Source organism: Oncorhynchus keta, chromosome 26 (genome assembly GCF_023373465.1).
Source record: "Oncorhynchus keta strain PuntledgeMale-10-30-2019 chromosome 26, Oket_V2, whole genome shotgun sequence".
Lineage (NCBI taxonomy): Eukaryota > Metazoa > Chordata > Actinopteri > Salmoniformes > Salmonidae > Oncorhynchus > Oncorhynchus keta.
In genome coordinates, this window is record NC_068446.1 from 43,107,312 (window position 1) to 43,132,014 (window position 24,703).

Genomic DNA, 24,703 nt, shown 5'->3' on the forward strand with positions numbered 1-24,703 from the left:
CGATGTGGTGCGTTGGCTAGATTTATCGAAGGTATGCGTGAAACTGTATGCGTAGACGGCTTGACAGATTTTTTTTTTTGCATACATATCCATACGATATTGCATATACTATTCTGTGTAAGTCGGTGTGTTCGAAGCATTAGGCTACATATTAAATAAATGATGAACTTCACAGGGTGGGTGTAAGAAAATCCTGCTTGCTCTTTAGGAGGGTTGACCATACCTGATCTATGTTTCTCAAGTACTGTACATCAAACTGTGTCAAATTTGTAAGTTGAAAACACTATGTTAAAAGCACTGTTTTTATGTGTGGGGGTCCCTAAAATACCTGAAGGACACTTTTTGGCATTTGCTGTATGATCGATGAGAAACTCCATATTGCAAATGTATGGTCCCTTACTAGACGTCCGCAATTGTTCGTAAAATTCGCGGACCCGTGCACCGGGGCCAGATCTTATGGGAAGTCATCAAACGAAGTCTCTCGGACATTCGGTTTCCGTTTTGTAAAATTTTCACATTTTTGTCATTTTTCCGCTGTCCCGGTAAATTCCAGCAGATGGCAAATGGAATCATATTTCAAATGAACAAAACATCACCAATCACAACATGGCCATTTCTCCTAAACGGAAAAGACTTCGATGGCGAAATTTGGTGAGCTTAGGTTTGGCATAATGGGCAGTTAGAACCGAACAAGATGGTGTCGAGGCCTCAACGTTTTTTGAGTTAAGGCCATTTTTCTGGGATTAAAGGTCAGAAACGAAAATAGAGTGCTAATTTGACCGCTTCACGTCAAAGTACATCAACCTACCATGTCAGGAAAAAAAGAAACAGACATTTATCTATCGTAATTTTAAGAGAAATCGTACAATGTACAATTGGTGATGCTTTAAGAAATGATCCAGTTGCGTAGCATACGGCAGCGTAGCCTAATGGTTAGAGCGTTGGACTAGTAACCAAAATGTTCAAACCCCTGAGCTGACAAGGTACAAATCTGTCTTTCTCCCCCTGAACAGGCAGTTAACCCACTGTTCCTAGGCCGTCATTGAAAATAAGAATTTGTTCTTAACTGACTTGCCTAGTTAAACAAAGGTGAAATTAAAAACACAAATGTAAAAAATTGGAGAATGCCTAGTAAAATTGCCTAGTTAAATAAAGGTTAAAAAAATATATATATATTTTAAAAAAAAGGTGGGTTTGGGGAACTCTATGTGATTTCTGGGATTTTCTGAAATAACACTCAATCATTCAACCCTTTGTAAATAAGTCAGTTCTTAACATAAAGACTTAAAACCCCAAGGATGATATGTGTTCACTTTCAGCTTCCTGTGTCAACCGGAAGTACCTTAACATGCAGTCATAGGGGCTGTTTTGAAGGGTTAAAAAGGTCACATCTTTCCAAAACTTCATATGTGTGATTCGGCAAACCCTCATGAACTGTAAAATCAGTCATTTCTCACAACAGATGTCAAAGAAATAACTCTCTCACACACACACAGCAAGGATGGAGTGACACAGTGCGGGGCTTAAAGGCATTACCATAATCTCTAGGCAGTGCCGAGTTAAACGAGTCGCTCGGTCGGGTCTGAGCGCAGCGAACGTTAAAAAAAGTAGGCCCAAAATGAAGCCTGGCCTTAAATTTCAGGTGCTTTTGGGTGACAGCGGGAGAACCGTTAGGGGTAGAAGCACAATTCGACCTCGGGAATGTTCCTGAGGTCCTGCCGATCTGTGCAAGCCTAACCTTGACCTTGTGGCATTAACCCTTAACAGTGAAAATAATTGTGTTTACATCAAACCGTTTGCAATGACTTCTCTCCCCATAGGAATACATTGCCTGCTCCCCTAAATTCAACCTGAAGCCTATGTGGGTTATGAATGCCTTATGAACCTGTCTTCGATGACAATTCATCAGGCCACTATGAGGTCTACCTCTATTGATTCTAAGCTTCCTGGAGCAACCGGAAGTGGTTAAAATCACCCTAAAGGTGTTTTGATGTACCAAACCTGCAGTTTGTGAAAATCACTGCATTCAACCCTGTGTAAATCAGTCAATTCTTAACGTGAAGACTTTACATTTTCAGCAACAATTAAGGTCGCTGCTCGGGCTCCAAACGACCTATCGAGCCGAAACTTGGGATTCGGGGTCGCCTCAGCTAGACCTACACATACTGTCAGAACTAGACCCGCAGCTAGAACGTGACTATGTGTTTTATGTTTTTATTATGGTTTAAACAGAAGGCGCTGTGAATTAAGGGCCTGCTTTGAAATATGTGATAGTTGGCTTCTAAACGAGTTGGAAAAAGTGGGTGTGGTGTCAGTTTGTATCAGTTTGGTGTCAGAATGATTCATTAATTAATTATGATCTTATTAACTGATGGACGGTGACTTGCTGCCTGACTTTTGTCCATTTGCAATATGTTTAAACAGTAATAGACCATGAGGTACCATCACCAAAGTGACATTCTGAAATCAACACCAACGAGCGATGGAGAGGAACCAGAATAACTGCCCGGCCATCCCGAGTTCATCGGGCCATTTGAGTGGTATTGTACATCGTGTATATGTTTCATTCAATGCCAATAAGATGCCATTCATTTTTTGTCCATTTCAAGGGGGTATTCCCTTACATTGTCAAAATACTTGATGGGCTTGTCAACAGTAACTAGGGGTGGTGTGTTTCTTTGGAACAATCAGGTCCATAGTAGCATTGTTTCCACACTCACATGGTGAAGGTGTTGCAGGATCCCTCACAGTACGCCCCAAAAACAAACCAGCAACTAGACAAAAACATCCAGGGGACCATGACTGAACGTTCTAAAATTGTCCTTGACACTGTCCTTCAGGTGACCATATTGTGATGTAAATTTTTGTTTGCAGGGTTAATCCTAACCTCGTGTAAATATAATACTACTTTAGTACTGTATGATAAAACACAACACAACAAATATATATTTCTGTATTATAATGTCAGGGATGACTCTCTAACTGTCATCCACCAAAGCTCTAAAGCCTTGTTTACACCGCAGGCCTTAATGCTCAGATCAGTTTTGTTTTTCAAATCTGTTTTGGAATACTGACTGTCCAAACAGTTACAAGTGACCAAATCACCTTTCTGTGTGTATTAAGACAGCAGTCATTTGTTGACATGGCTACGCTAGTTATCTTACATTTACATTTAAGTCATTTAGCAGACGCTCTTATCCAGAGCGACTTACAAATTGTGACAACCAGTGGAACAGCCACTTTACAATAGTGCATCTAAATCTTTTAGGGGGGTGAGAAGGATTACTTATCCTATCCTAGGTATTCCTTAAAGAGGTGGGGTTTCAGGTGTCTCCGGAAGGTGGTGATTGACTCCGCTGTCCTGGCGTCGTGAGGGAGTTTGTTCCACCATTGGGGGGCCAGAGCAGCGAACAGTTTTGACTGGGCTGAGCGGGTACTGTACTTCCTCAGTGGTAAGTAGCTAGCTAGCTAGGTAGCTGTTTAGCTAGCCACAGCATTCAAGTAGCTAGCTAGGTAGCTGTTTAGCTTTCTAGCATATTCACTCATTAACAATTAACAAGCTAGTTAGCTATCAAACGTTATTGTTAAACTGTCATCAAATAAGCTAGCAAGCAAAATGCCAAATAACAGTCTAAAAACCACATTAGGTCAAATTGAGCAAGAGTTGTACTTTCAGACACATGACCTACGAAGGTGGTTTGAAATGTGGCTGGAAATATCTGCTTCCATGTTCTTTTTGTCTGTTCAAACAGTTGGAAAATCTACAGATTCTCATCTGATGTGCAACATGTTTTAGGGGGGAGGAATCACTTCAAACTGGCAGTGTGAAGAAGGCTAAAGAGGTTTCACAGCTGAATAAACCAAAGCTTTCTAAAACAAGGTGCATGCACTTCTACAAGAAAACAAACAACGGACATAAGTATTTGAAGGTTGTATTTTAATAAGATAATTAAGCATAAGTTTCTACATTTTAAATATGATTTAATCTACATTTGACATATAAATCAAAGCGATTAGATAAATAACAGCCATGTGAAGCAGGGTAGCAGGGTGTTCCTTAGTAAGCAGCGAGTGGATTGGTGCTGGACCATTCCCATCTGTATTAGTACAGATGCCATTTACACCAGTGTGTTGCTGCGTGTCCTGCGGGCAGGCACCCTAATGGCTCTGTTGCAGTCGCTGTGTCTGCAGCTACACTCCTCCACGTGTAGGTAGGTGTAGGGCACCACATCTCCATTCAGACAACGTAGGTCCACCGTGCGGTTACTGGACCGGGACTCCTGGCAACAGGCACAGGAGTGATCCAGAGACGCAGCCATGGCAGAGTACCTGGAGGACGGGAGTGGAAGAGAGGTGTTTCCAGAGATTAAGAGATCATCTACTCCCCAAGAGACAAAGACACCTCAACAAATGACATGTTTCACAAAACACAAATACATTTAGGGGGTGTGTGTGTCCCAGACACAGATTAAACCTAGTCCTGGACTAAGAAGCATGTTCAATGGAGATTCATTTAAAATGATGTTGAGTCCATCACTAGGCTTTTTAAACTGGATACTGGAACCCTCCCCATGGTGTTATGGCTGTGATGAGGCTCCACTGGGTTGTGATATTAGCATTGTTTCCACACTCACTTGGTGAAGGTGTTGCAGGATCCCTCACAGTACGGCATCTCCACCTCCTCAACAGACTGGCAGCTCTTGTGGTTGATGAAACTCTTCATGGATCCTACCTTACAGGCCTTGTCCTTCTCCACACCTGGTATTGGAGGGAGACACATCGTTATACATGATCTGTCTGGAAAGGCCATGAAAAAGAGCTGCACCTGTTTGAGTTCACTGACTACAAGGTGGCTCTCCTTGTCAATCATTATCAATTAGGAATATCAGTGGTTTTATGATGCATTAATCTGATCATATTCCAATCCTGATATGAAATTGTTAACAGCTTTGAATATTTCACTTTCATACTTACAAATTCTACAGCAGCCGTTTGCAGCGGTCTGAATTGAACCCTGTGGAGAAAAAAGTTTCAACGTTTTCTTTACATAATACATTTCATATCAGGACAAGAGAAGTAACTTTTCTGTCAAATGAAAACTGGTATATTGTGTTACTGTACTGTGGATCTGATGAAAATGATTGTGGATCGAAACATTGTCAATAAGGTTGGTAATCGAGAGCATATGCAGTCAGCAGGCCTTTCTGTTCTTGTTATGTTGTGTACTGTACTCACAGGCTGGCCTTTCTGTTCTTGTTATGTTGAGTACTGTACTCACAGGCTGGCCTATCTGTTATTGTTATGTTGTGTACTGTACTCACAGGCTGGCAGTTGGCCTGCTGGAAGGGTGGGCAATGGATGTTGGAGCTCTGGGTCAGATAACTATCACCGTTTTTGCTGTACTGCTGACACTTGTCACCAGGAGCAGACCATGTTCTCCATGCTGGTACACACACACACAGGCACACACACACACACCTGCTGGAATGGTGGGCAATGGATGTTGGAGCACTGGGTCAGATAACTACACACACACACACACACAGCACACACACACTGGCACACACACACACACACACACAGACACATGTATCACCATGCTGGACACACACACACACACACACACACACACACACACACACACACACACACACACACACACACACACACACACACACACACACACACACACACACACACACACACACACACACACACACACACACACACACACACACACACACACACACACACACACACACACACACACACACACACACACACACACACACACACACACACACACACACACACACACACACACACACACACACACACACACACACACACACATTTGACATTAAATGTTTGTCATTTAGCAGACGCTCTTATCCAAAACGTTTTTTACATTAGAGCATGTGTCTTCAGATCGCTCAGTGAGACAACATACACCACTCGTAGTGGGTGGGGCGGACTGGGACTTATTTAACACACTCTTTAAAGAGGTAGGGTGTCAGTGGTTTTAGGGAGATGGGCAGGCACTCCTCTGTCCTCATATTATGGGGAAGCTTGTTCCACACAAACACACACAGCCGCACAATCAATATAGACATTTATCAGAGACTTACTTACTACTTCTTAGTTAATCTGTGACAGTTAAACTGACAGAAACGGTACCTACCTTCAACAACTGCATGGTCCCATTGATCTGGAGGACACAGTGTGTCTGAACACATTTACCACAGCAGTCATCTGAGGAGTAGTCTGGCTCCTGGTACTCAGATCCCTGCGGGAAAAGAGGAACACATGAGTGACTTGCTGCAACACCTAAAAAGAATGATGATGATGATAATACACGTTATTAAAGTGTGAATACAACCGATTGCCTTCCCAGGAGACTCTACAGAATAGAAGAACTCAAGAACACATGCCTCACCACCAATTGAGAATGATTTTTAAAAGCAAGGACTGGGCTTAATCTGTCGGCAGTTCTGAATCAGACAAGGTTTACTTACTTACTTAATCTGGGTCTAGGAAACCAGCCGACTAAAGTATAAAAACTCATTGACTGAATACATTTAAGCTACTCAATGGTATTTCAACTTTTGGTAAATATTTTAAATGTGAGCAGACACTCAGCTGTACCAGTTGTTACCTTTTCACAATCTTCATCACATTGCATGAATCCACAGTCAATTTGGTAATGACCAGACTTGGGGTCCACTTTGTTGGTGCAGGTGCACTCCTGGCACTCTGATCCTGGTACTTTAGAATTGGGCTAGAAGAACAAGTAACTCATTACATTACACATTACTTCAGGGGAACCAGGATACCCACTGTCTCTAACACAGAGGAACAAGGATACCCACTGTCTCTAACACAGGGGAACCAGGATACCCACTGTCTCTGACACAGGGGAACCAGGATACCCACTGTCTCTAACACAGGGGAACCAGGATACCCACTGTCTCTAACACTGGGGAACCAGGATACCCACTGTCTCTGACACAGGGGAACCAGGATACCCACTGTCTCTAACACAGGGGAACCAGGATACCCACTGTCTCCGACACTATTTGACATGAACCCATGTAGCGTATGAGACTTACTGTACACATACTGCATTATATTAATATATATATATTAAAACAAGTAAAAACCAGCAGTGTTTGTTTATGTAATGAACATTTCAGATGAGAGAGCAGAATAGTTTGTCATTACCAGGTATTCAATGCCTTTGTGAAGACAAACTCTTTTAGGCTCTGAAAGAGACAAGAGACACAAACAACCAATTGAGAGAGAGACACAAACAACCAATTGAGAGAGAGACACAGACAACCAATTGAGAGAGAGACACAGACAACCAATCCATGGGACTGTCTAAAAGAACTTGTATTGTCTCAGCAATACAAACACAGGAATACTAGATAGTATAGACATAGTTAAAGAGACCATACCACATGTAGATAGTCTAGATATAGTTAAAGAGACCATACCACATGTAGATAGTCTAGATATAGTTCAAGAGACCATACCACATGTAGATAGTCTAGATATAGTTCAAGAGGCCATACTACATGTAGATAGTTTAGATAGTTTAGATATAATTAAAGAGGCCATACTACATGTAGATAGTCTAGATATAGTTAAAGAGGCCATGCCACATGTAGATATTCGACATATAGGTAAAGAACCATACCATATGTAGATAGTGTAGATAGTCTAGATAGTATAGATCTAGGTAAAGAGACCATACCACATGTAGATAGTGTAGATAGTCTAGATAGTATAGATCTAGGTAAAGAGACCATACCACATGTGTGCTCTGGACAGCATTTCCCCTCAGGGACTGAAACCACTGGCACGAACCCAATAGGACAGTTCATGTTGGTAGGTGGGCAAGTGCTGCTGTCACAACCTAGGAGGGGAAACAATAGCAGAGTATGAACATAATAATATGAGCTGATTCATGTCTTCACTATGTGTGTGTGTTTTCAACACGACTGAGCTGAGCCCAGCTGTACGGCACTGGCCTGGTTACACATCAACCATAGATCCTGGACCCGTGCTGGAAAGGACCATGTGAAAAGAACATATCCAAGCCAGCACAGTACGGTTCAGCTCGGCACAATACTGTTGAAATAGAACTGAGTATAATATGTAAGGTAACAAAGGTGTTGTGAGATCCTTACGGCAGGCGAGGTTGGAGCAGCATGGATCGGTTGGATCGGTTTGGTTGACATATACAAAGCCTGGTCCAGTGCAGATCTCTACTGGTGGTTTGGAGCAGACCTTGGGTTTACAGTTCACAGTCTTGGTGGATTCCAAACAAACGCAATCCTGGCACTTGTACTCAAACCTCTCGTTGAACTGTGATGAGATACAACAAGAAGGGAGTGTGGTTCTATCAATGGGTTTGGTCAAATGTAGTGCACTAAATAGGACCCAGGGGGCTAAATATAGGGCATAAGGGGGCCATTTGGCATTCAGACAATGTGGATAATACTGTGTGGACGCTGTAAGTAGGTTCTCATATAAACCTCTGGCATCATCCATGACAGAGCCAGTGGACGAGATAACAGTCTATATTAATTAGTCAAATAAAATAACGATGAATCAAAACCAAAAGGCCTAACTTACCTCTCGCGGAACTCCTTCAGGGTCAATGCATCCTTGAAAAACACAAACACCACCATTTAGTAGAACATTCATAGACCTCCAACATCCTTGGAAAGGTTATGTCCTAACCATCTTCTCTGTGTCGTCAACATGAAATGGACCAATGGCAGTAACTGGGAACACTCACCACACTTATCAACACAGATCCCTGAGTCCTTGTTGAAGAGTTTCATCCCATCAGGACAGAAACAGCCTTCTGTGCTGAAGTTCATCCTAGACTCGTCTGGACTGTAGAACACAACATTACAGTGACAACTCCTATTTCCTATTTCCTATTTCCTATGTACAGCAACTCTATCTTTCACTGTAGGTAGGTGTTTTCTCTTTGTCTTATTTCACAGTCATAACGTTGTCTACCTCAGTGAACGTAAAACATGAAAGCAAGGATGATTTTGCGCTAGACAATCTCTAAATAGAAACCTACTTGTCATCACAGGTTGGCTGTTCTGCAGGACCGCAGGGCTTGTAGACTTTGTCAGCTGGACAGTCGCTGGCTGTTGAAGAAAGATACAACTCAGTCTATAGTGACACCCGAACCCCCTGTCTCAGTCTCAAGCACTTTGTGACAACTGCTGATGTAAAAAGTGTTATCACAATGGAAAAATGTTCTGACTACAGTCATTATTTACAATCAGTTGATTGTAGGACTGAAGGCCGGTACTATATTACACATTACAAAGGGGAACCAGACAAGGATGTCCACTATCTCCATCATTTATAACTTCAAATACAAAAATGCACTAATCTAATATTTACAGATAGAAACCCCCCTCCTCTATTGTGTGTTCATCTACAACACACACTAAGTTGTGTTAGTATAGTATTGTTCCTGGTCTGATCTACAACACACACTAAGTTGTGTTAGTATAGTATTGTTCCTGGTCTGATCTACAACACACACTAAGTTGTGTTAGTATAGTATTGTTCCTGGTCTCATCTACAACACACACTAAGTTGTGTTAGTATAGTATTGTTCCTGGTCTGATCTACAACACACACTAAGTTGTGTTAGTATAGTATTGTTCCTGGTCTGATCTACAACACACACTAAGTTGTGTTAGTATAGTATTGTTCCTGGTCTGATCTACAACACACACTAAGTTGTGTTAGTATAGTATTGTTCCTGGTCTCATCTACAACACACACTAAGTTGTGTTCGTATAGTATTGTTCCTGGTCTCATCTACAACACACACTAAGTTGTGTTCGTATAGTATTGTTCCTGGTCTCATCTACACAGTTCCTTGTTCCTGGTCTGATCTACACAGTTCCTTGTTCCTGGTCTTCTACACAGTTCCTTGTTCCTGGTCTCATCTACACAGTTCCTTGTTCCTGGTCTTCTACACAGTTCCTTGTTCCTGGTCTGATCTACAACACACACTAAGTTGTCTTAGTATAGTATTGTTCCTGGTCTGATCTACAACACACACTAAGTTGTGTTAGTATAGTATTGTTCCTGGTCTCATCTACAACACACACTAAGTTGTGTTCGTATAGTATTGTTCCTGGTCTCATCTACAACACACACTAAGTTGTGTTAGTATAGTATTGTTCCTGGTCTGATCTACAACACACACTAAGTTGTGTTCGTATAGTATTGTTCCTGGTCTCATCTACAAAGTTCTTTGTTCCTGGTCTGATCTACAACACACACTAAGTTGTCTTAGTATAGTATTGTTCCTGGTCTGATCTACAACACACACTAAGTTGTGTTAGTATAGTATTGTTCCTGGTCTCATCTACAACACACACTAAGTTGTGTTAGTATAGTATTGTTCCTGGTCTCATCTACAACACACACTAAGTTGTGTTCGTCTGATAGTATTGTTCCTGGTCTCATCTACACAGTTCCTTGTTCCTGGTCTTCTTCCTTGTTCCTGGTCTGATCTACAGTTCCTTGTTCCTGGTCTGATCTACACAGTTCCTTGTTCCTTGTTCTGGTCTGATCTACACAGTTCCTTGTTCCTGGTCTTCTACAGTTCCTTGTTCCTTGTTCCTGGTCTTCTATACAGTTCCTTGTTCCTGGTCTCATCTACACAGTTCCTTGTTCCTGGTCTTCTACACAGTACTTCATATCTCTTCAATGGTGGACTTATTTATCTATCCTTATTAGGTGAGTCTTATTTAACCTGGTGAGTCTGGATGTTTTCAACGAGTACAGTAAGCCTACCACAGAGCTCGGTGTGGTTTCTCCAGTAGATGCATACTCCGAACTGGGCACAGGCAGCAGCGTATGTCTGCAGACTGGTGCACTCCACCGCTGGGTTGGACACGTGGCAGCTGTCATAGACACAGCCCTTGTAGAAGTTGTCAGGTGAGACAAATGGATGACAGGCTGCAAAAATGCTGTGGATTGAAAACCACAGATGAAAGAATATGAGAAACAGACCTTCCAAATACACTGTAAGATTCATATTGGTTTCTGTCCGACACAGAACACACCTTTGTGTCTAGGTTAGGGGTATAGAGCTACATCACTGCATGTGCCTTGTATTGCATTGTACCTTCTGTAGCTCAGTTGGTAGAGCATGTTGCGCTAGTAACGCCAGGGTTTTATCCCTTTACCACTCCATGACAGAATGTATGCACACATGCACGACTGTGAAAGACTGTTTGGATAAAAGCGTCTGCTAAATGGCATATATTATGTGAGAATTTAGTCTGTGATAAGTTAGATTGTTGACTAGTTACAATGGTTTTATAACTTTACCAAACTCCTGACAGACTGTTCAATGGAGTAGCTGGCCACTCCTGACAGACTGTTCAATGGAGTAGCTGGCAATTTTCCCACACAGCATTTGTGTCATTTAAATCACCCTAAGCATGACATTTGATTAGAGAACTTGTACAGTGCCTTTACGAAGGTAGACCTGTCCTTCAGGAGATCACAGTGCCTTTAGGGGGGTTTACCTGTCCTTCAGGAGATCACAGTGCCTTTAGGGAGGTTTACCTGTCCTTCAGGAGATCACAGTGCCTTTAGGGAGGTTTACCTGTCCTTCAGGAGATCACAGTGCCTTTAGGGAGGTGGACCTGTCCTTCAGGAGATCACAGTGCCTTTAGGGAGGTTTACCTGTCCTTCAGGAGATCACAGTGCCTTTAAGGAGGTTGACCTGCCCTTCAGGAGATCGCAGGACCTTTAGGGAGGTTTACCTGTCCTTCAGGAGATCACAGTGCCTTTAGGGAGGTGGACCTGTCCTTCAGGAGATCACAGTGCCTTTATGGAGGTTTACCTGTGCTTCAGGAGATCACAGTGCCTTTAGGGAGGTTTACCTGTCCTTCAGGAGATCACAGACAGAGGAGTCTGGCTTGCATGGCTTCTGTGTGGGTTCAGGGAGAGGAGAGTTGGTGGGGATTCCAGGTGGCACATGGCAGTCAGGTTGGTAGAGGTCCTTGGCTGGCCAGTAGTCTGCCATCAGAGCACAGTTCTCCACCAGCTGACCTCCAGGCAACATGCAGTCATCAGCCTGGTTGTTGCTACATGTTCCTGGAAGAGATGCATACAATTCAGGTTCAAGTCGTTTATTTAGCCATTTGCAGCTATTAAAAGTAATACATACATTGGACATCTTTGTTGGAGCTCTCTCACATTTAGTACAGCACATACAGTAAAAATATCAGACACAGACATCAGACAGGAAAGCCCAAACCATTGTTTGCTAGCCTGGTCCCTGATCAGTTTGTGCTTTCTTGACAAATCCTATGGTTCGATATCTGACAACAACCATGGGGTTTTGGTAAAAAGAATCCAAACAGATCTGGGACCAGGCTAGTTGTTCACCTCCAACCTTGGATAAATGATTTCCATCAATTCAAAGACTTCTCCATGAGGCTTTCTCACACCATCCTCAGAATAACAAGTGACCACTCTCTGTTTAACTTCAGTGATTCACAATCATTTCTCAGCTCTTATGTTTAAATGCCCAAGATACATAGTTTGAGGACAACAAATGAATGAAACTAAGTCCTTACCACAATGACCCTGTGTATTGTTGCCAAAGTGTTGCCAAGGAAGGTTGACGCTGAAGCCAGTGACTCCAAAGGTAACTACCACCTGGAGGTGTGCTATCTCCAAGACCATGTTGATACCAGAGTTCATCACCTTCACACCTTGCCGCGTGAAGGGTAGTCTCAGGGAAACTCCATCAATAAGAGCCTGAAAGACAGATGGCAGGGAGAGAGGGATGAAAGACAGATGGCAGGGAGAGAGGGATGAAAGACAGATGGCAGGGAGAGAGGGATGAAAGACAGATGGCAGGGAGAGAGGGATGAAAGACAGATGGCAGGGAGAGAGGGATGAAAGACAGATGGCAGGGAGAGAGGGATGAAAGACAGATGGCAGGGAGAGAGGGATGAAAGACAGATGGCAGGGAGAGAGGGATGAAAGACAGATGGCAGGGAGAGAGGGATGAAAGAGAGATGGACGAAAGGGGGGGATAGAAAAGGATAGGAAAAAGGGATGGAAGAGAGAGAGAGATCAATCTTCAGGATCTCTTAAAGAAAAGGGAAGGTGACCGCAATACTTACTAATATCATGACATTACAGGTTGAATTAAGTTGATGGAGAACATCAAATTCATATGTTGTATCAATGAAAGCTACAGATGTTGAGAACTAATGCACAATTCAGTTCAGAGAATGAAATAATGGAAGAGAATTGTCTTTCATTTTCACATAAATAATTAAATAATTCTCAGTCCTTTAGGGCCCAAATCCAGCCATTCAACATATATATGGCCTGAATGGCTTATATTGATTTCTGAGCCAGTTTATCCACTTAAGTTACCTCCAACTGAGCAGCTCCAATGAGGTTGTGATTCTTCAGTGTTATAACTGTTGAGCGGTAGGACACAATGATGGATCGAGGACAAGACACGTCCTCGGTGGGATCACAGTTGACGTTGTCGATGTAGATCTTGAAGTGGTGACGCGGCAACATCTCCTCCATCAGCACATAGGTACAGTTCCCTTGGAAGCTGTAGAAGAGCCCGTCGAAGGTGATGTAATGGGGGTCTCCCCAACCCTCACAGACGCCTGTCATGAAAATAAACACTGTTATAAAGCAGACAGACATTACGATCCTCTGACAAAATTGTTTGTTTTTTAAAATGTATGAAGTAATATTTATATTGAGTATATTATATTGAGTATTATTCCAAATGTTAGTGATAAAGGACGTGTATGTTATTAGTTACAGAAACTGGACATGGCCATCTACCTTCCTGACCAGGTCAGAGGAGAAGAAGAAGAAGCTTTCACAACTCACAGTCACACACGAATCGTTGGCAGCAGTAGAACTCATCCCATTGTAGCACTGGTTTCTTGCCATTGGTACATGTGATTGGCTCAGGCTCTGGGCATTCATACGGAATTATCTCAATGGTGTTGTTTTCAATGCATCTGGCCAAAGTGCAGTTGCAGAGCCAGAAAGTTTCATTTTGCTGATATTTTAGAGAGAAAAGAAAATTGCACGTCATCAGAGAGCTTTTACAATTCACACAGGAATCAATTAATACGTCTCTGAAAGGACTTTTCAACCTCGTTGACATCAAATGTTGGCTATGTGTTATCGACGTTAGGGGAGCCCAGTTGATTATGTGATGGTTATATTGAGGTACTTACCACTTTGTCCCACTCAGGACAAGTGATTGGTGGAGGGTTGGTGACCCAGTTGTGGTTGGTATTGAACTGACTTGATGTTCTGGTGTTATTGGAGGACCAGTGACAACCGATTCATGGGTTGTTGGTGATGTGGTTGTCATTGGAGTTGTGGCTTCTGTTGTAGTTGGTGGTTTAGGTGTTGTTGTAGGAGCTTTAGTGGTTGTGGTATCTATGACAGGGGTGGTTGTGGTTGGTTTTTCAGTTGTCCTGGGGGTTGTGGTTGGTTTTTCAGTTGTCCTGGGGGTTGTGGTTGGTTCTTCTGTTGTCCTGGGGGTTGTGGTTGGTTTTTCAGTTGTCCTGGGGGTTGTGGTTGGTTCTTCTGTTGTCCTGGGGGTTGTGGTTGGTTCTTCTGTTGTCCTGGGGGTTGTGGTTGGTTTTTCAGTTGTCCTGGGGGTTGTGGTTGGTTCTTCTGTTGTCCTGGGGGTTGTGGTTGGTTTTTCAGTTGTCCTGGGGGTTGTGGTTGGTTCTTCTGTTGTCCTGGGGGTTGTGGTTGATTCTTCTGTTGTTGTTGGGGTTGTGGTTGGTTTTTCAGTTGTCCTGGGGGTTGTGGTTGGTTCTTCTGTTGTCGTTGGGGTTGTGGTTGATTCTTCTGTTGTCGTTGGGGTTGTGGTTAGAGTTATGGCTTCCGTTGTAATTGGTGGTTTAGGTGTGGTTGTTGTTGGTGGTAATAGTGTGGTAGTTGTTGGTGGTAGTGTTGTTGTTGGTGGTGTTGTTGTTGTTGGTGGTGGTGTGGTTGTTGGTGGTGTTGTTGTTGTTGGTGGTGGTGGTGGTGTGGTTGATGTTGTAGTTGGTGGTGTTGGTGTTGTTGTTGCTGTGGTAGTTGTTGGTGGTAATGGTGTTGTTGTTGTTGTTGGTGGATGTGGTATTGGTGTTGTTGTTGTTGGTGTGGTTGTTGTTGTTGGTGGTACTGGTGTTGTTGTTGTTGGTGGATGTGGTATTGGTGTTGTTGTTGTTGGTGGTACTGGTGTTGTTGTTGTTGGTGGTGGTGTGGTTGTTGTTGTTGGTGGTACTGGTGTTGGTGTTGTTGTCGGTGTGGTTGTTGTTGGTGGTGTTGTTGGTGGTATTGGTGTTGTTGTTGTTGTTGTTGGAATTGGTGTTGTTGATGGTGTTGGTGGTATTGGTGTTGTTGTTGTTGGTGTGGTTGTTGTTGTTGTTGTTGGTATTGGTGTTGTTGATGGTGTTGGTGGTATTGGTGTGGTTGTTGTTGGTGTTGTTGTTGGTGGTATTGGTGTTGTTGTTGTTGTTGTTGGAATTGGTGTTGTTGATGGTGTTGGTGGTATTGGTGTTGTTGTTGTTGGTGTGGTTGTTGTTGTTGGTGGTATTGGTGTTGTTGTTGTTGGTATTGGTGTTGTTGATGGTGTTGGTGGTGTTGTTGTTGTTGGTATTGGTGTGGTTGTTGTTGGTGGTATTGGTGTTGTTGTTGTTGTTGGTGTTGGTGTTGTTGTTGTTGGTATTGGTGTTGTTGATGGTGTTGGTGGAATTGGTGTGGTTGTCAGTGTTGTTGTTGTTGATGGAGTTGGTGGTGTTGTTGTTGTTGGTATTGGTGTTGTTGATGGTGTTGGTGGTATTGGTGTTGTTGTTGTTGGTGGAATTGGAGTTGTTGTTGTTGGTGGTATTGGTGTTGTTGATGGTGTTGGTGGTATTGGAGTTGTTGTTGTTGGTGTTGTTGTTGTTGGTGGTATTGGTGTTGTTGATGGTGTTGGTGGTATTGGAGTTGTTGTTGTTAGTGTTGTTGATGGTGTTGGTGGTATTGGTGTTGTTGATGGTGTTGGTGGTATTGGTGTTGTTGTTGTCGTTGGTGGAATTGGAGTTGTTGTTGTTGGTGTTGTTGTTGTTGGTGGTATTGGTGTTGTTGTTGTTGGTGTGGTTGTTGTTGGTGGTATTGGTGTTGTTGTTGTTGGTGTGGTTGTTGTTGGTGGTATTGGTGTGGTTGTTGTTGTTGGTATTGGTGTTGTTGATGGTGTTGTTGTTGGTGGTATTGGTGTGGTTGTTGTTGGTGGTGGAATTGGAGTTGTTGTTGTTGTTGGTATTGGTGTTGGTGGAATTGGTGTGGTTGTCGGTGTTGTTGTTGTTAGTGTTGTTGTTGTTGGTATTGGTGTTGTTGATGGTGTTGGTGGTATTGGTGTTGTTGTTGTTGGTGGAATTGGAGTTGTTGTTGTTGGTGGTATTGGTGTTGTTGATGGTGTTGGTGGTATTGGTGTTGTTGTTGTTGGTGGAATTGGAGTTGTTGTTGTTGTTGGTGTTGTTGATGGTGTTGGTGGAATTGGGGTGGTTGTCGGTGTTGTTGTTGTTAGTGTTGTTGTTGTTGTTGGTATTGGTGTTGTTGATGGTGTTGGTGGTGTTGATGGTGTTGGTGGAATTGGGGTGGTTGTCGGTGTTGTTGGTGTTAGTGTTGGTGTTGTTGATGGTGTTGGTGGTATTGGTGTTGTTGTTGTTGGTGGAATTGGAGTTGTTGTTGTTGGTGGTATTGGTGTTGTTGATGGTGTTGATGGTATTGGGGTGGTTGTCGGTGTTGTTGTTGTTAGTGTTGGTGTTGTTGATGGTGTTGGTGGTATTGGTGTTGTTGTTGTTGGTGGAATTGGATTTGTTGTTGTTGGTGGTATTGGTGTTGTTGATGGTGTTGGTGGTATTGGTGTTGTTGTTGTTGTTGTTGGTATTGGTGTTGTTGTTGGTGGTATTGGTGTTGTTGTTGTTGGTGGAATTGGAGTTGTTGTTGTTGGTGGTATTGGTGTTGTTGATGGTGTTGGTGGTATTGGTGTTGTTGTTGTTGTTGTTGGTATTGGTGTTGTTGATGGTGTTGGTGGTATTGGTGTGGTTGTTGTTGGTATTGGTGTTGTTGTTGTTGTTGGTGTTGTTGTTGGTGTTGTTGTTGATGGTGTTGGTGGTGTTGTTGTTGTTGGTGGTGCTGTTGTTGTTGTTGGTGGTATTGGTGTGGTTGTTGTTGGTGGTGTTGGTGTGGTTGTTGTTGGTGGTGTTGGTGGAATTGGTGTGGTTGTTGGTGTTGTTGTTGTTAGTGGGGTTGTTGTTGTTGGTATTGGTGTTGTTGATGGTGTTGTTGGTGTGGTTGATGGTGTTGGTGGTGTTGGTGGAATTGGAGTTGTTGTTGTTGGTGTTGTTGGTGTTGGTGGTATTGGTGTTGTTGATGGTGTTGTTGTTAGTGGTGTTGTTGTTGTTGGTATTGGTGTTGTTGATGGTGTTGGTGGTATTGGTGTTGTTGTCGTTGGAGGAATTAGAGTTGTTGTTGTTGGTGTTGTTGGTGTGGTTGTTGGTGGTATTGGTGTGGTTGTTGGTGTTGTTGTTGTTGTTGGTATTAGTTTTGTTGTTGTTGTAGGTATTGGTGTGGTTGTTGTTGGTGGTGTTGTTGGTGTGGTTGTTGGTGGTATTGGTGTGGTTGTTGTTGTTGGTATTGGTGTTGTTGATGGTGTTGTTGTTGGTGGTATTGGTGTGGTTGTTGTTGTTGGTGGAATTGGAGTTGTTGTTGTTGGTGGTATTGGTGTTGTTGATGGTGTTGGTGGTATTGGTGTTGTTGTTGTTGTTGTTGGTATTGGTGTTGTTGTTGGTGGTATTGGTGTTGTTGTTGTTGGTGGAATTGGAGTTGTTGTTGGTGGTGGTGTTGGTGTTGTTGTTGTTGTTGTTGGTATTGGTGTTGTTGTTGGTGGTATTGGTGTTGTTGTTGTTGGTGGAATTGGAGTTGTTGTTGTTGGTGGTATTGGTGTTGTTGATGGTGTTGGTGGTATTGGTGTTGTTGTTGTTGTTGTTGGTATTGGTGTTGTTGATGGTGTTGGTGGTATTGGTGTGGTTGTTGTTGGTATTGGTGTTGTTGTTGTTGTTGGTGTTGTTGTTGTTGATGGTGTTGGTGGTGTTGTTGTTGTTGGTGGTGCTGTTGTTGTTGTTGGTGGTATTGGTGTGGTTGTTGTTGGTGGTGTTGGTGTGGTTGTTGTTGGTGGTGTTGGTGGAATTGGTGTGGTTGTTGGTGTTGTTGTTGTTTGTGGGGTTGTTGTTGTTGGTATTGGTGTTGTTGATGGTGTTGTTGGTGTGGTTGATGGTGTTGGTGGTGTTGGTGGAATTGGAGTTGTTGTTGTTGGTGTTGTTGGTGTTGGTGGTATTGGTGTTGTTGATGGTGTTGTTGTTAGTGGTGTTGTTGTTGTTGGTATTGGTGTTGTTGATGGTGTTGGTGGTATTGGTGTTGTTGTTGTTGTTGTTGTTGGTGTAATTGGAGTTGTTGTTGTTGGTGGTATTGGTGTTGTTGATGGTGTTGGTGGTATTGGTGTTGTTGTCGTTGGTGGAATTAGAGTTGTTGTTGTTGGTGTTGTTGGTGTGGTTGTTGGTGGTATTGGTGTGGTTGTTGGTGTTGTTGTTGTTGTTGGTATTAGTTTTGTTGTTGTTGTAGGTATTGGTGTGGTTGTTGTTGGTGGTGTTGTTGGTGTGGTTGTTGGTGGTATTGGTGTTGTTGTTGTTGTTGGTATTAGTTTTGTTGTTGTTGGTGGTGTTGTTGTTGTTGTAGGTATTGCTGTTGTTGTTGTTGGTTGTATTGGTGTGGTTGTTGGTGGTGGTTTTGGTGTGGTAGTTGTTGGTGGTGAAGGTGCTGTTGTTGTTTTTGTTGATGTTAGTGTTGTTGTTGGTTTTGGTGTGGTAGTTGTTGGTGGTGAAGGTGCTGTTGTTGTTTTTGTTGATGTTAGTGTTGTTGTTGGTTTTGGTGATGTTGTTGATAAACATTCAACGCAACAGAGGACTCTAATCTTATAGTTAAAGCACTTAAATGGTCTCTGAGTTTGTTTATTTTCTTCACATATTAACCCGAAGTCAACATCGCACTCCACAACTTGGCCTGTCGAAGCTACATAGTCCTCTAAGCTTGTATTTGGATAGTCTGTAGCTACACATTCAATATCCTGTGGATCTGCACACACTTCTTTTCCACTCTGCGTGATATTCCAATACGTTTCCCAGTCACTCTTATCTTTATCATCATCTTCATCATACCATTCTGACCACTCACAGGTAGGAATACAAGGAGTAGTTGTTGGCTCTGGTGTCTGGGGGGTAGTTGTTGGTGGTATTGGTGTGGTTGTTGTTGGTGGAATTGGTGTGGTTGTTGGTGTTTGTGTGGTTGTTGTTGGTGGTGTTGATGTTGTTGTTGTTGGTGTTGTTGTTGGTGGTATTGTTGTGGTTGTTGGTGTTTGTGTGGTTGTTGTTGGTGGTATTGGTGTTGTTGATGGTGTTGGTGGTGTTGTTGTTGTTGGTATTGGTGTGGTTGTGGTTGTTGGTGGTATTGTTGTTGTTGTTGGTGGTATTGTTGTTGTTGTTGTTGGTGTTGTTGTTGGTGGTATTGTTGTGGTTGTTGGTGTTTGTGTGGTTGTTGTTGGTTGTATTGATGTTGTTGTTGTTGTTGTTGGTATTGGTGTTGTTGATGGTGTTGGTGTTGTTGTTGTTGTTGGTATTGGTGTGGTTGTTGTTGTTGGTGGTATTGTTGTTGTTGTTGGTATTGTTGTGGTTGTGGTTGTTGTTGGTGGTAATGGTGTTGTTGTTGTTGGTGGCATTGGTGTTGTTGTTGTTGGTGGTGGTGTGGTTGTTGTTGTTGGTGGTGGTGGTGGTGTTGTTGTTGGTGGTGGTGTGGTTGTTGTTGTTGTTGGTGGTGGTGTTGTTGTTGTTGGTGGTGGTGGTGTTGTTGTTGTTGGTGGTGGTGGTGTTGTTGTTGTTGTTGGTGGTGTGGTTGTTGTTGTTGGCGGTGTGGTTGTTGTTGTTGGTGGTGGTGTTGTTGTTGTTGTTGTTGTTGGTGGTGGTGTGGTTGTTGTTGGTGGTGGTGGTGTTGTTGTTGGTGGTGGTGGTGTTGTTGTTGTTGTTGTTGGTGGTGTGGTTGTTGTTGTTGGTGGTGTGGTTGTTGTTGTTGGTGGTGGTGTTGTTGTTGTTGTTGTTGTTGGTGGTGGTGTGGTTGTTGTTGGTGGTGGTGGTGTTGTTGTTGTTGGTGGTGGTGGTGGTGTTGTTGTTGTTGGTGGTGTGGTTGTTGTTGGCTTTGGTGTGGTTGTTGTTGTTGGTGGTGGTGTGGTTGTTGGTGGCATTGGTGTGGTTGTTGTTGGTGGTGGTGTGGTTGTTGGTGGTGTTGTTGTTGGTGGTGGTGTGGTTGTTGGTGGTTCTGTTGTCAATGTGGTAGTTGTTGGTGTCCACGGTGTTGTTGTTGGTGTTGGTGTGGTTGCCTGGGGGGTTGTTGTTGATGGGCCTGTTGGTGGGCATTCCTCGACACACTCCCCGGTCTCTTCATCAAATATTGGCCTATCTGGAGGGCATTTTGGGTAACAACCTAAAAAGAAGACATTGTGATTTATTTTTTTTAATTTTTTAAAGTTTTTGATTGAGTTATTACATATAATGAAGTTGAGGTTAAGAAAATGTGCATGAATGGGCATGTGCATATGGAACAAACATGCAGGCTGATGCCAATCAAATCAAATAGCATGCTGCCTCACCTTCCAGATTGGGAAGAGGGTTGTCACAGGTCCCATTTGGATTCAGACAGGTCTTGAAGCAAGGTGTGTGGCAAGGGCTGTAATGCCATTCACATTCACCTGGATCGTTGTAGTAGTCACAGAACACAGCTAGAAAAGGGAAGACGTACAGGTTCATACACTGAATACACATTGCCCTCAGCAAATGGCACCCTATTCCATATGAAGTGCATTACTTTTTATCAGAAGCCTATGTACCCTGGTCAAAATCATCCACTGTAATGTTCCACATTAAGATATCTATTTAAACCAACCAGCTAAAATATACTTTAGATCCACATCCTCACATTGTCACCATGTCTGGGTTCTTTCAACAGCATATTCAGTTACTTAGTATTGTAAATGCGAATCAGTCAAGTTACACCAGACCTGCCAAATCATTTCACTGCCAAGCCTGACAGTCAAACAGTGGAAGTGTGTGACCTTTGGAACACAAGCATAATGAACCCCCAAAAAATGTGTTGTTCTTACGACAAATTTCTGGTGTTCTCCATGCAACACAGACTCCAGCTTCGGTGCAGGCTTGGGCGTAGGCTGCTACAGCTGTACAGAAACACTCACAGTCTCCGCCAGTATCACAGGCACAGGAGTCTTTCACACAGTTCTCAAAGTACAGACTAGGGTCGACCTGTAAAACACATACAGAGAGAACACACATGATGCACTAATACTGTATTATTATTTTTTTGTTTCTTAGAGAATTATTCAAAACACATTTAACGACAGACATGTTCATGAATAAAATCATTGAGGATGACAAGAAAGTCAACGTTTAAAACGATTTGGGTGTATTTCTTGGTTCAGAAGTTTGACTGTCCATCATCCTATCAGTGTTCTGTCTGAACCTTTCACCTGGTTTATAGCTGTACGGTTTATACATAGCAATCTGTTTCAGCACTGTACCTTCTTGTGACACAGTTGGAAAGTCTTTCCTGTGATGATGCTGCACTGCATCTTAGCCCAGTTGTGACGGTTGGGTCTGGCTCCACATGGGTCCACGTTGCTCTCTGCGTTGGGACAAGTGCTTGACACTTTCCAGCTGTTAGCAAACTCCACAGGGCTGCTGACTATCATCTGACCTTGTGTGGTGAAGTCATCTCTGCCTTCTCCATTATAGTTCCCACACAGGCCGCACACTGCTCCCTATAGACACATAGAAACGATAAGGCGAACATAGTGGTACGGTACCAAATCAATCACTGTTAGCAATACAAAATGCACTCTGATGTCTGATGTCTTGTTCATCTATTTCATCACAGGTTCTCTATGTGTTAACCCTTCAACACTAAACTTACACTATGCTGTGGCTCCAGGACGATGCGGACGGTTGTTTTGCGGTCCCACAGCACTGCGATCCCGATGTCTGACTCAACAATCAGGTACAGACCGACGGTCCTCACTCGGTACTGGATCTGAGAGCCCACTCCTAGGTCCACCACTTCATGGGTCCCCTTTGATAGTTTCAGCTCTGTTCTCTGTAAGGATAAGGATTTATCACTTCCTGTTCACAGACAATTAGGCTTGAAATTGTTTTCCCCAAAATCCCAGGTTTTCCATAAATACTTGTTGGAGGATTCAAGGATTTCCTCCTTAGTCCCTTTTAATTTCTGAAAATTTGCACTTATGATTTCTGGAAAAACAGGGAATTTGGGGAAAGTTACCGGAATTTTGTAAAAATATGACAGACAATACACTTTATAAAGCTTTTTTATGAAGAAAAAAATGGCTTGAATGTCGGACTGATTTTTGCAGTTAGTGGCTATTTGGAGAAAGTTTTACTTGCAATGATTGTGATGGTGATTTTACCTACTTTAGTTGAATTCACGAATTGTACTGTCTCTCTGAATAAGTCGCTATGAATAAGAGCATTTGCTAAATAATGCTAAATAATGTATTTTTTGTTTGTATGAATGTCAAATGATCTCTCATTATGATCCAACAGGTATAGAAAGGAGAATGGCTCAATATAAAGCCTGGAGTGGAGTAAATGGAATGGTATCAAACACATCAAAACCAGTCAAGCATTTGATGCCATTCAATTCATTCCGTTCCAGCCATTACTATGAGCCCATCCTTCCCATTGAAGGCGCCACCAGCCGCCTGTTGTAGTGTATCATTTGTCCAGTCTTACCCCCAGTTGAACCCTGACAGACTTGGAGCAAGTGGTGCCTGTGGTTCCACACGGTATGTTCTCTGTGATCACCATGAATTTGTCCTGGACAGGCCGGTTCCCACATTTGTTCTTAAAGAGAGACAGAGGGAGAGAGTACTTTAGAAACTAAATGAGACTTTTGCCATTTAAATGATTAGTTGGTAATATAGAAGACAATAGCAGTACTATTATACAAACATGTTTTTTGTAGAAAAACACATCACAATTGAATTGAAATGTATTGCATTGTATTGAAATGTCCTGATAAGCATTAATTACCTGGACAGCCACATAGCCACATTTTCCTTGGAAGCCATACGTGCGCTCATCAAAGGTTTTGTAATGGCCACTGCCGTAGATGGTACAGGTTCCTGGGCACTTCTTATCTGTGCACTCCCATTTCCCACTCTTACAGGTGCTACATGTGTACAGTATGAGAGACACTAAGTCAAAGATCCTCTTCAAATACAATCCTGATCACATTAGCTAGAGAGGATGAAGGAAGCCCTCATCTCGTGTCATGAAATCTCATTCCAATTCATTTTCATCTCCATTCCTTTTTATATGGTATTGTTTCACATAACGTCATATCATACCGCATAACCTCACATTGTATCGTTTTTGATCAGAAAGTAACATATAACCATAAAACCTGAATAACTCACCAAGTGTTACATCCGTTTGGGATCTGTTTTCCTGGGGCGTAGAGGAATCCGTCATGGCTGCATGGGCATTCATGTTTATTCACACACATGCCTTTCCCATCCTCCCACAGACTCGTGGGACACTTGCACCCAGACTCACACTCTGCGGAGAACTGTGGTCAAGGAGAGAGACGGGAATTAAATAAAGAAGTCAACCCTTAGATCAGGTACTAATGGAAGTCAACAAGTCAACTCACACAGTCCATGAAATCCGGGTTCCTACAGCTCCGTGTACACTGTACTCCCAGGTCATTGGAGCAGTTCAAGAACACCTTCGGCGACTGGCAGGCTGTAACAGAAGCAGTTTCATTATTATTGCACAATAAGTTGTCAAATTGATCCGGGTTCAAATACTATCTTTCAAATACTTCCAGGGCCGGTTTAAAACAGAATTAAGCCTAGTCCTGGACTCAAGTAATTGAAATGATCTCTCATATAGTATTTGAACCCCAGTCTAGGTACAATACTGGATACATCAGAGGATTAAAGGGATATGAATAGCAAGGGGACACAGAAAGGCTACTTACTACTCTCTGAACGGGGACACAGAAAGGCTACTTACTACTCTCTGAACAGGGGACACAGAAAGGCTACTTACTACTCTCTGAACGGGGGACACAGAAAGGGTACTTACTACTCTCTGAACGGGGGAAAGGATACTTACTACTCTCTGACAGACACAGAAAGCTACTTACTACTCTCTGAACGGGGGACACAGAAAGGCTACTTACTACTCTCTGAACGGGGGACACAGAAAGGCTACTTACTACTCTCTGAACGGGGGACACAGAAAGGCTACTTACTACTCTCTGAACGGGGGACACAGAAAGGTTACTTACTACTCTCTGAACGGGGGACACAGAAAGGCTACGTACTACTCTCTGAACGGGGGACACAGAAAGGCTACTTACTACTCTCTGAACGGGGGACACAGAAAGACTACTTACTACTCTCTGAACGGGGGACACAGAAAGACTACTTACTACTCTCTGAACGGGGGACACAGAA

General features: G+C 42.9%; 3 protein-coding genes across 10 annotated transcripts; all 3 read right to left on the bottom strand.

Annotated features, from left to right (window-relative positions):
* Positions 1-3,920: 3,920 nt before the first annotated feature.
* On the bottom strand, positions 3,921-14,152 carry LOC118374317 (intestinal mucin-like protein). Its single transcript, XM_052481124.1, has 17 exons — positions 13,942-14,152; positions 13,462-13,709; positions 12,648-12,831; positions 11,949-12,162; positions 10,849-11,024; positions 9,104-9,173; positions 8,807-8,907; positions 8,641-8,672; positions 8,193-8,370; positions 7,814-7,918; positions 7,222-7,262; positions 6,656-6,778; positions 6,163-6,286; positions 5,322-5,443; positions 4,975-5,014; positions 4,635-4,758; positions 3,921-4,329 (listed from the first exon to the last, which is right to left on the bottom strand). Exons 1-17 carry the CDS (start codon positions 14,150-14,152, stop codon positions 4,119-4,121), a joined length of 2,304 nt encoding a protein of 767 aa, XP_052337084.1. The 3' UTR covers positions 3,921-4,118.
* A 681-nt stretch (positions 14,153-14,833) lies between these two features.
* Positions 14,834-19,203, bottom strand: LOC127912132 (putative uncharacterized protein DDB_G0282133). Of its 8 annotated transcripts, XM_052480959.1 has the most exons (3): positions 15,911-19,203; positions 15,515-15,544; positions 14,834-15,388 (listed from the first exon to the last, which is right to left on the bottom strand). In XM_052480959.1, exons 1-3 carry the CDS (start codon positions 19,050-19,052, stop codon positions 14,979-14,981), a joined length of 3,582 nt encoding a protein of 1,193 aa, XP_052336919.1. In that variant the 5' UTR covers positions 19,053-19,203; the 3' UTR covers positions 14,834-14,978. The 8 variants fall into 8 exon arrangements, with proteins under 8 accessions (XP_052336919.1, XP_052336920.1, XP_052336918.1 ...); XM_052480960.1 differs by having other exon boundaries at positions 14,834-17,866; positions 18,392-19,203; XM_052480958.1 differs by having other exon boundaries at positions 14,834-18,085; positions 18,392-19,203.
* On the bottom strand, positions 19,199-20,929 carry LOC127912133 (GATA zinc finger domain-containing protein 14-like). Its single transcript, XM_052480972.1, has 2 exons — positions 20,801-20,929; positions 19,199-20,634 (listed from the first exon to the last, which is right to left on the bottom strand). The coding sequence occupies exon 2, from the start codon at positions 20,565-20,567 to the stop codon at positions 19,332-19,334; it is 1,236 nt and encodes a 411-aa protein (XP_052336932.1). The 5' UTR covers positions 20,568-20,634; positions 20,801-20,929; the 3' UTR covers positions 19,199-19,331.
* Between the last annotated feature and the right edge of the window lie 3,774 nt (positions 20,930-24,703).